A 12,090-nucleotide genomic window follows, 5' to 3' on the forward strand; every position below is an offset into this window, starting at 1 on the left:
ATCATTATGATGATTTAGTTTAACGCAAAGTTTGTAACATAATTTTTAAACCAGCGCAACCATAGACATATGAATATTAGTAGACCTGCCCTAAGTGATTAAAAGCGTATTATCCCCACTCCCCATACCGGTTCCATTGGAGCCGGCTGTGCTCGCGTATGGCCTCAAGTGAAATTTGAAAACGTGACGTCATCATTCTTGTGCGAACTATGGTCGAGGCATCATCGGTTCATTTTACAAAATAACACGGCAAAATGTTGACTTGTACTATGAAAACTTGTAAAAATAGATGTGGAAAAGAGAACAAACCCAATTGTCGTATTACATTCCATATATAAGCATTATTTTACTTTATTTTAAGCATATTCACATCGTATAATATGAATCAGTTGTTACTATCACATCGAGAAACGTCTGGACGGGAAACACAAAGCTGGTTGGTTGCTGGGAAGTAAATTATGAACATTTATAAAAGTGTCTTAACTAAATACTTAAACGAAATATTCGACTCTGAAAATAGAACCGAATTTTTTTGCCGAATTCGGACTTCGCAAATTTGTTCATAACGTGGCGAGTAATTTGCGCTCCCATGTAAAAATGTCTATTCGTTCAAAAGCAGATTTTACTTTTAAGAAGTAAATGGTGATATTATAATGCGAGATGCCTATTTACTGTCAGATTGATTTACTGACGAATCACAGTCAGCTTCACTCCCTTCGTTCTTCAACAGTTGATTTTACCCCTCGCCATTATCTTCTCGTCTATTAATTCCTATGTCTGTGAGCGCAACATATTTCCACTAACTTCAGCTTTAAACAGTTTTTCTACTGGAATAGCGTGACAAATGCAAACCTTGCCGAACGCTTTGCTGAAGTCAGCAAATATATCGCATCGGAAATTAAATTTTGTTAGAGAATATGATTACCAAGTAGTGTTAATTTGTCGGTTATAAAACCACAGGACATATGCTGCCTTTAATATTATGCCAATTATTTTATCCAGAATCAGCATATATTTTTTTTGGAATTGTTGATAGTATGCAAAACGGTCTATAATTTAATTTGTTACTTTGTTTCTATAATTTAATTAGTTACTTTCTTTATCTCCCTTTTTGAAGATTGGTGTTACATAACTATGTAATCCTAATTTTGAACGTCAAATGTGCAAAATTTAATCAAAAATTATCAAAATATAGACAGTGATCTTCAGCTTATTTTGAAGGTGTACGAAATTTCATCAATCTCGGATTAAAACTAAGATTTGTATAAAAAACAAAACACACCCACAGACAATACTTTATTTTTTAAAAATACTAATATTGGTTGTGACTCTGTTTGTAACTCCGGTTCAGTGAACTTCACTCTAAAACTTGGATTTAAAAAAAATTTAACTGTCATTTTAAAAATTGGAACCGATTATTTTATAGGTAGGTACTTGCAGAATTCTTTACACGAGCAGTTCCATTCATAAAGTGACATTTAAATTTAAAGTAAATTTGAGTTCAATGTGCATTATCACTGCATCTTTTGAGTATCGTGCTCTTCTAATGAGGCTGCGGATTGGAGTCGAAGAGCCGCAAATGCCTATGAAAAGAGTCGCATGCGGCTCGCGAGCTGCGGTCTGCCTACCCCAGGTCTAGTGATCCGTTAATGCCGCGTTCTGACGTTTCAGTTGATCAACTTTTATTGAATGACAAAAATTGAACAAGATTTCTAAATAAAAATTTGATCTACTTTGTTAAAAGAAGGTTCTCCTTTGCCAATGTGCTTTTAAGTGTCGAGTTGACCAGCTAAAATTTAAACGTCTGATTATTAAATTAGGTACGTGAAGGTTCATTAAGTCCAGGGACTCACAACTATCAAATTTAGAGTACAAAAATTTTAATAAAAAGGTTAGGTTTTTATTTTTCGTCTCTTTTCTAATGTAGAAATATTTAAAATGTCGGTAATTTATTTACTTTCTAAATTATGAATACGAATTAAGTTTTATGATTTGAGACGTCACACGAGACACCATTCAATACAATTCGTAATTCGAATAGTAGTGCTGCAATACCGCCGTGAGTGGTTTATTTATGCCGCCGTGCAAATCTCATCATACCATGAATTTTACTTTATGACGCTAATGCTGTTTACAATAATCCACAATGTCCACAGTCCACACGGGTGGTGATTCACTCGGTATCGAGTAAAACCGTCTCCATCGCCCGTGTGGCCGATGCCCTTCGTGTGTGGTTCGTTTACTTTTCCGAAATGACGCCCTGCGACTGGCTGCCAACACGAGAAGTTGTTCAAAATGTCGCCGTCTGAAGAAAAAGCATCGATGAAATCTCGAGGAAAATAAAATAATTCACCACGCGCTGCACTCAATAGCCACACAAATTTCACTGAATTATTTTGGCCGGAAATTTGAAATACCTGGTAGGTCTGACAGCCGTGCTGAATAATGTTTATAATACGTCTAAAGTTAAACAAAAAGATAATACAATATGCTTTGGTGTTTTTAGTATAAATGCTTCGTGTTTATTCTGTTTATCGGATGGATGGTATTTTAAAACAACGAATGATAATACTGTATATTCGTATGCCGGTGTATTTATAATACAGGTAATCTTTTACACATCGAGTTTCCCAAAATTGTGTAATAATACATTACTGCAGTGATTTTTTAATGTAAATATGTGTACAGTATATTTGCGACCGTTGTGTGCCCTCGGCATTTTGACTTGTGTTACTTTTGAACAAGATGTAAATTATTTTCTTTGGGAGTGAAGTTTTCATCTTTGTGATCTACAAGTCACTTCGCTGTGATGAATTTTCGTATTCCCAAGTAATTGGAAACGATCGGAAATACGTGAAATAAATTATCGTTCACTAAAAGTAAGTAAAAATATTTCCCTCTTTTTTTTCGTACGGATTGTGACTGTTTTTCACTCAATTAACAGTTTTTTATATCTCATTATGGCATCAATGTGTAGTTCCAGCAATTATTAATGATGATCTTACAAAAGTAGTCTAGAAACTCGAGGAAAAAGTGCATCTCGTCACATTTTTACACGCACAGTTTTTTTTGTAGGTTATGTCTGGTTATGTCCTACAGCAACAACTGTCAAAATGTTCTTATCGATACGTGAATTTATTGACAATTATAGCCCCGCGTCTTTGTTTGGACGATTATAATAAGAATGCTGCTAATATTTTATACCTATATTACATATTTAAATCTAGATAAACTCATTTATTATCAATATAATCCCAAACTTTCGAAGATTGAAAATATATTTGTTTGTTTGCTGTCAAAATTTTATGCTTAGCAATTTTAAAAAATCTGTACCAATTATTTCTAATATATTTTTACAGTACTGAATTTAGATTTCATACAAATAAATTATTCGTTAATTTTGAATAATTTTCTTCTCAATATTATATTTTAGTTAAAATTGTGGGAGGCAAACACAACACCTTTAACTATAAGCAGTAATTTTAGTATATAACTAGGGCCGGCCCTATACGGGCGCAAATGGAGCAGTCCGCTCCGGGTTCCAAATTGCCAAGGTGTTGATAATTCCTAACACCTAACACATCTGCCTTGAGTTATTTATTTCATAAAAAAGTCATGCTACACAAAAATACAAAGAATCCGAATATTATTGAATACAGTAATCACCAACCTATGCGTTTACTATTGAATACAGTAATAACCAACCTAGGGGTTTACTATTGAATACAGTAATAACCAACCTAGGGGTTTACTATTGAATACAGTAATCACCAACCCAGGCGTTTATTATTGAATACAGTAATCACCAACCTAGGCATTTATTATTGAATACAGTAATCACCAACCTAGACTTTTACTATTGAATACAGTAACCACCAACCTAGGCGTTTACTATTGAATACAGTAATCACCAACCTAGGCGTTATTATTGAATACAGTAATCACCAACCTAGGCGTTTAGTATTGAATACAGTAATCGCCAACCTAGGCGTTTACTGGTTTGACAAGGGGCACCAAAATTTTTCTCGCGCCAGGCGCCATTTGGCTCAGGACTGACCCTGTATATGTATAACTATGTATGTGTGAATAATTTGATAAACTTGTCGAATTCCGCTGCACGCTTAATACGCAAAAAATATATATAAATAGCACTTGGTTTCAACTTAATTACCGTAAGAAATAACTATTTATGTCGTGGGAGATGGTAAAAGATGCATTAAAGTTCCATTTTTTCTCAACCAAAGTTAAGTTTGAAGATTAAGCATAAATTGTTAAAATAACCCAAACTAACACCCTAAATACCTATTTTCTGCATGTTTACTTAAACCCCCAACTTAAATTGTTGTCTCCATTAGACATTTAAATTAAATTTGTGAAAACACAAGAGTCTCAACTGCTCCCAACCGTCTGGACTATAGCATCCTCATTTGGGGTATTTTGTGATGCTGAAGTTAGTGGGGAGGATAAAGAAATGGGAAGAGGAAGGTGGGGAAGTACCTGGCTATTCAACTCTGGTCTACAAACATGGCCAAAGCCATTTCAAGTAACGTTTTAATTCTGAATGGTGTTCTCACAACGGTTGAAATCAAGTGTTATAGAGCCTTTGCATGCGACGGAATTCGACAAGTTTACCAATAATTTCAATTGTTGCTATTTTCAATGACTCTAATATCATTACAAAACAAAACAAAACAAACAATTTCTGTGGTTGGCGGACAAAACGCATCCTGGATTAAATAGTTCATTTTGTATCCGAGTAGAGGATATCTTCAAGAAAAATGCAATTATCCAAATTTATAAAGATAATATTATCAAAAACTTTGAAATCCACCTGTCAAACAGATATCAATACAATATCAAAATACCAAAATGTAATACCAAACAAATGCAAAATAACTATACCCATTTAGGAATAAAGTATTTCAACAACCTTCCGATTGAAATAAAGAAATTAAAGGATATCAACAAACTTGAACTAAAACTGACGTTACACTTTCAAAAATAATTAATAATAATAATAATATCTTTATTTAGGAAAGTTTACACATTACAACTATAAATACATATTATGGTGTACATTGATTTGTAACTTTTATTTTTAAGGTTATAAAATTAACAAAAATTTAAATATTGTATAGGTAAAAAGAAAATAAAAGTACAGTTGAGGTTTCTCAAATACCGCCTCACTAGGCTAGCCTGTGTTGAGGCAGAATTTTTCATGTTAGTTCCTAATACCTTTGAACATAATTGCCTGTTTTTCCTTAATTTATATTTATTATCTATATTCATCTCCACTGTATTTAGAAGTTCCTAATTACTCTCATAATTGCTCAATAATTAGTATGTAACAGAGTCCTATATATGTACAACTACACATATAGATAATCCAGAAGTTTCAATTGTTTCTATTATATACATATATAGGGTTTTCCAATAAGAGGTGTTATGTGTATTTAATTCCAGCCATAAAATGATTTTTTATGGCCGGAATTGGATGGTATTGATCTGGACAACGTTTACTTTCAACAAGACGGCGCTACGTACCACACAGGCAACGAAACCATTGATCTTTTACGGGGAAAGTTTCCGGACCGTGTTATCTCTCAAAGAGGTGATCACAATTGGCCACCGAGATCTTGTGATTTAACACCTTGTGACTTCTTCCTTTGGGGCCACGTGAAAGAGAAGGTCTACGCCAACAGCCCAGCGTCAATTCAAGACCTCAAAAATGGAATTCTTGAGCCTATCGAGGACATAAGGCAGCCACTTTGCGATTTGGCTATGGAAAATTTCATGAAAAGGATATGGTCGTGTAGGCGTGGTCGTGGTGGTCATTTGACTGATGTTATTTTTCACTATTAACGGCATACCTTCCTCTTTATAATGAAATAAACATTCGATCATTTATATTAAAAAATGGCATTTTTCTGTGAATATCAAAATAACACCTCTTATTGGAAAACCCTATACTTACCTATTTCATAATGTTATTCTATTTTCCTTATAATTAGTGTAACTCGCTCACCAAGCACAAGAACCAGTTTCTTATTTGGTGAGATTGCAATTATAAATATATTTTGCAACCATATGTAATTTTTTATATCCCTGTATTGTCTTATTATAAACCTACCTCGATTTGGCTATGCATTAAAAAATATTGATAAATAAATACAATGGACTAGCGATTGCATAAAAATTAAGTTTTATATTAATTTTGTATATTAAGGTACCCACATAAAAAATAATGGTGAATATTTACCTAACCGCCGCACTTTTATCCTCTGGAAAACCGTTTGTGTACCAGTGACAAGAATTTTTTCCCGCCGACAAACCTTTCATGCGCTGCTGGCATTGGAATTTCTCCCTAGGTGGAATTTTTTGAAAAGCGATTAAACCTGCATGCCATGAGAATGTGCATAAACTTTAACAAAATTAATAAATTAAATACATAGGGATTTGGAAATGCTAAGAATAAGTAAGTTGACTCCGGCCTATTTCATAATCTGGGCTCCATTTTATAAGATTCACCAACTAAAAATTGAGAGAATGCGGCATAAGTTCCTGAGATTAATTAATTTTAAAATAGGAATTCCAATTGAAGATTTTAATGAACTTGCTAAACTTAACCGACTTATCATCAAGGCGCACGGTGACTGATATGGTATGTCTATTCAAAATATCGAATGGCAGACTGGACTCCATTGATTTAACAAGCGTTACATCGTTGCGAGTACCTACACGGGACACTCGACTGAACGCCTTGTACAGGGTTTTCCAATAAGAGGTGTTATTTTGAATAGCCCGCTATTTCGGTAGATGTTACTTTTGAAGCTGCCATTTTTTGACATTTGACAAGTAGAAACTACGCCATTAATAAAAATGGAACGATACACGCTTCAACAACGCATTGAAATTATTAAAATTCACTTGAGTGAATCAAATGCAAATCATCTTGAGTGATGAGGCCCATTTCCACCTCGGTGGCTTCGTCAACAAGCAAAATTGTCGCATCTGGGGCTCGGAAAACCCAAGAGTTATTGTTGAAAAGCCTCTCTATCCTCAACGTGTCACTGTTTGGTGCAGTTTATGGTCCGTCGGAGTCATTGGACCTTACTTTTTCGAAAATGAGACTGGAGCAACAGTTACGGTGAATGGATCGCTATTGAGAGATGATTAATGATTTTTTATGGCCGGAATTGGATGGTATTGATCTGGACAACATTTACTTACAACAAGACGGCGCTACGTGCCACACAAGCAACGAAACCATTGATCTTTTACAATTGGATATCAAAATAACACCTCTTATTGGAAAACCCTGTATAATGTTACAAAATCTGCTAACAATTATTTCGTAAACTCGCCTATTCAAAGATTACACAGATTTGGTAATAAGTATAGTTCAATCGATGTTTACCGCTGCCAATCAGTATCAATATTTAAACTCAGTTTTGAATAATGTTTTTCTATTAGACCTTTTGTCGACTCTTATCCTAATCTAGCGTAATAGAGATTGTTAACTAAATAACTTAAGTTATATAATTTATAGGCTAATGTGAACAACAATTTCACCCTTTTTTTATTCAATTGATTTGGAGGATATTGGCAGATCATCTATTTTTATTTCGCTTACTTAAATTATACCTACTTTTCTTAAACTCTCATGTTTCATGTTACCTATATTTTGTTAACCTATGCATTGTTAAATCTTATATTTTATGTAATCTGTATATTCTTATATATTATGAAAAATATATAAGAATATACAGATTACGTATTTAAAAAAAAAATTGCATTGTATGTAAAAGCCCTATGGGCGTTTAAATTAAATAAATAAATGATATTTATAAGTTAGATAAAATTAGACCTCATCAAGTGAAAATAATAATTACTGATACTAAATATAAAAAAAATCATTAAAAATTCAATAGTCAACATAAAGTATGGTCTGTGTACTGGGGTTCACAATCCAAAATAGGTAATGACTGAAGAAATCCCACTTGCAATCCCACCGAGCAGTTGGAATTCACGAAAAAAAAAAAAAAGAAAGAATATTAATTAAATTAAGTCCATTAGTAGGATGTGTATTAAACTGATTGGTGGGTAGTGGAATCTATACGAATAAATAAACTAGTTTTATTATTTCTACATAAACCTGAATAAATACCCTACACAAAAAACAATAATCAAAATATTGTCTTGGTAAGCTACTTCTAGTAGTTATTCTAGTACGTCCCGTGCGCCGGTCTTCGCATTGTGCCCCGCCTCTGCACACCGCACCTGCATACCGCAAGAGGTTCGCACCCCACTCTTACCTCACTGCGCTGCTATTGGCGACGGACCTACTTCGCCTAACGTTGCACACCTTTAAAGGAGAGGCAACGATTGATCATTGACTCTGCGAGAAATTACAGCAGCCCCTAAGGCCTTGTGACATTTAACCGCCCCCCATGCGCCCTGGCCCTGCAACGCAATGTAGAGCCACCGGCTTCATCACCACGACCACTTCACCACCGTTCATCTCCGCTTCATATGGTGTTGACCAGGATTTGCCGTCGAGTACAGCCTGAGATCTTCGGCCTGAGGAATTCGCCTTGTCGCCGATCACGTCCAATTCAGCGTCAAACATCGGTTTGGAGTCATCGCATCAACTTTACTGACTCAATAATTACCTTACCATCCCCAAAAGTTAAAGTTAAAAGTTGATAGTCAGAGAAGCTACATCAATTGAATAAGAAATAGAATCTAGTTAGTGTAAGCGATTCTGATTTTGTCCTTTACACAGTTTTCAAAGCAAAAAGGTTAAAACGCATTGCGAAAAATCCAGGATGGTATTAGAGCGGTCTCTGGTCACCTCAATTTCAGTTGTAAAAAAAATGTCTCCGGAGTATGATTGGTGTTCGATTTGTTAAATGGATTATGTATTTTTGTGTTCCAGGTAAAGTAGGGACTCCACCATGTCGCTGGTGATCAGCATGGAAGACTCGGGTGGACAGGACGTCAACATAGAGGTCCACCCTCATGAGATCTTCGAAACCTTCGTGCTGAGGGCGAGGTATTGCATTCTTCACTTTGCTTTTGTTTGTTCCATATTTTTCTCTTGCTTGCCCAATGAAAAAAGATTTAGCATGTTTGTGTGAAATCTGAATTCTCTGTAACATTTAGAAACCATTTATTTATATTTGTAGCGAAATCCTAGGATATGAAGTGGCTCTCTCCAGCATCACAGGAGAGAAGGAAGTCTCCCCTTCGGATAACATTTATGACTTCTTGATGGGCATGGCTGTACCAGAAGACGAAGATGAACAAACCATGATGGATGAAGATGTTGGCAGCCAATCTGCTCTCACTAACTCGGCAGATATTGAGGACGGGGAACTAATCACCAATCCAGATGGATCCCTCGTTCAATTGGCCTTCGATGAAGATCACGAAATGATGGTGGAGGGAATTGAAGATGAGAGTATGCTGGACGCAGTGGAGCATCAGGAAAGCATGCTCGATGTATTAGCTGAGCAACAAAATATGCTGAATAATGAAGACAGTCAAGGAAGCATGCTTAGCTACGAAGTCGAGAAGCAAAATAGCGTAGATAACGAAGTGCTCAAGATACTTAGCAAAGTCAAGGCAGAAGAAGAAAGCCGTCTCAAAAAATCGGAAAACATACTTAACTACAAGTCTAAACAACAGGAAAGCATAGAAAGAGATGTTTTGAGCATCCTGGACAAAGTTGAAAAGGAATCTCGCGCAGTTGACAGAATCAAAGACAAAAGGGTCATAGAAAAAACAGTCATCGAAGTTAAAAGGGAAGAACTTTCTGATGACGACTACAGATCTGCCGATGAAAAAGCTTATGAGTCCATGAGCTCTGATATGGATGACGATGAGATTGAGTTCTTGGAAGAGCATCTAGAAGAAGAAGAAGAAGAGGAAGAAGGGGAATTTGCAGACGAGGAGTTTGCCGATGATGATGTTGACGATTTCATCGAACAGCAGCTTTTGAAAAGCGGTCCTAAGCCAAAAATAATCGCAACCATTAGAGAGGAAAAACCAACCCCAACGAAACCTAAAATTTTAGGTGTCATCAGGGACGAAACTGAAAAGCGGTCGAAGTCTGAGTCAAAAATCAGTCAAAGTTTATTAAAAAAAGAAGAGAAGTCGGAAAAAGGTGCAAGTCACATGTTTGGTTCCGGGGTCCGTAGAGAAAAATCGATTAGAACTTATAGTAGAGTGCCGGCCGTTTTAGAAAGCAAAAAAATTGACACTTTGGAGGAAGATAAGGCAAATGATGAAATCATCATGACTGTCATTGAACAAATAGATGATGATGCTGCAGAAAGTGAAATAAATGATATCATTGTGGAGAAAGACCTTCCTTTAGTCGAGGAGGATGATGAGGAATTCACCGACATTGAGTTTTTGGATGAAGAAATTTTGGAAGACGATGCTCAGATTATTAGGTCCAAGATTTCCACTACCAAACCAGGCAGTTTAATGGATTTGGAAGATGACATCACTTCTTACACAATCGTCAAACACGAGCATTTGGATATTGATGAAATTGCAGAAAATAATAGAAAGGCTGACAAGCTAAAGAAAATAGCTGATGAAAAAATTGCTGACCAGAAAAAAATCGAAAAAGTATCCTCAAAGAAAGATGACAAAAAAAAATTGAAAAAGAAAGAAAAGGTGCAAGACAATGCAGTCAAAGTTGAACAAGTGTACACTAGAAAAGAATTGTTAGATTTGCTCGAGGGAGATTCTGATAAATCTGATTCAGAAGTAGAAACCAAAATTAAAAATATTAAAGACTCAGATCAATTCAAAATCACAAAAACTGTGAAGCGGAAAGCAAGCGAAATTTCTCCACCCATCCCCGTGAAGGATACTTTAAAGAAAAATATTAAAACCAGTAAGAAATCTTCAACATTCGCTTCAAGTAACTTGTCCACTACCGAAACACAGAAGATTTTAAACATTATAAAAAGTGTCCGACAGCCAGAGGTCAAAGTTATGAAACTATCCGATAAAGAGATTGATAGCTTGACAACTAAAGAAAAATCAGATTTGAAAAGTTCGGAGAAAGAAAATCATAGAAACTCCAATGGGATTGAAGATGCTGATAAAAAATTTCATGTCCAAGAGGCGTCCGACGAATTATACGCCGATTTGAGTAAGATATTTGGACTGGAGAAAGAATCAAGTCGGCGAACGAAATCTAGACACAATCTGCTTAAGTACTCTCGGATCAAGACTGAAGAGGGGGAAGAGGAAGATGTGGATGGAGATCTGTCAGGAGAGGACACAATGGTAACGGAAGGCGTGGATGACTATGTGCCTGTGGAAGACTTGGAGTGGGGCAGGACAAAGAGTAGGGGCTCTCCGGCCTTTGTATGCAGGTAGGTTTTGTGATGTCAATTTGATAATAATCTTCTACCAATGTTTCACGTTGAAATTTAAATTTGGTTCGTACTTTTCACCTTGTTGTGGATTCAACTACTAAACATCAATTTGATAATCTTCTACCAATGTTTCACGTTGAAATTTTAATTTGGTTCGTACTTTACACCTTGTTGTGGATTGAACTATTAAACTGCCAGAGTTCTCTCTCCCTCGAAATACAACCTAAGAGAGGACTTGGCATACCAATAACACATTCTGTCCAAACACTAGTTCAAAAATGGCTGCTAAGATGGCCACAATGCCAGACCGTTTTCATAGTTATTTGTTGGCAACAACAATTATTTCCTACCTACCCATTCCATTTAAATAACACATTTTTTTTGTACATTTAAGTATAATAATTTTTGTAATATCAATTTCCTAATATATGTATTCCATTCTTAAAGAGTCAAATTTTTTTACAAGGGTCTTAAATATTAATTGCTTGTATATGATAAATATACCTATGAAAATGGAAGGTACTAAACAAAACAAATCTTAAAGCAACTTGGGTAGGAACTTTCAGCAACAGTTGGAATAGCGATCTTCTAATATTCCATTCTTAACCCATTGGCCTCCGAATTGTTTTGTACCGAAGTTTTAAATCTGCAGTGGTGTACTAAATCTTACATAACTTTTAAACTAAAC

The 12,090-nt window shown here is 35.5% G+C and overlaps 1 protein-coding gene across 3 annotated transcripts in view; it reads left to right on the forward strand.

Moving 5' to 3' along the window:
• The first annotated feature begins 2,260 nt into the window (after window positions 1-2,260).
• The window catches only part of LOC149410684 (uncharacterized), a 55,663-nt gene continuing 45,833 nt past the window's right edge, over window positions 2,261-12,090 (forward strand). For 2 of the 3 annotated variants that reach the window (XM_089648230.1, XM_089648232.1), the window contains exons 1-3: window positions 2,261-2,420; window positions 8,939-9,055; window positions 9,189-11,399. In XM_089648230.1, the coding sequence (XP_089504356.1) occupies window positions 8,958-9,055; window positions 9,189-11,399 (2,309 nt within the window). In that variant the 5' untranslated portion in view covers window positions 2,261-2,420; window positions 8,939-8,957. Of the gene's footprint in view, window positions 2,607-8,938; window positions 9,056-9,188; window positions 11,400-12,090 lie in introns of all 3 variants that reach the window. The other variant, XM_089648231.1, reaches the window with a different exon arrangement.

The sequence above is a fragment of the Hesperophylax consimilis genome, chromosome 27 (assembly GCF_061612785.1).
Source record: "Hesperophylax consimilis isolate HC1 chromosome 27, BYU_Hcon_1.0, whole genome shotgun sequence".
NCBI classification, from domain to species: domain Eukaryota; kingdom Metazoa; phylum Arthropoda; class Insecta; order Trichoptera; family Limnephilidae; genus Hesperophylax; species Hesperophylax consimilis.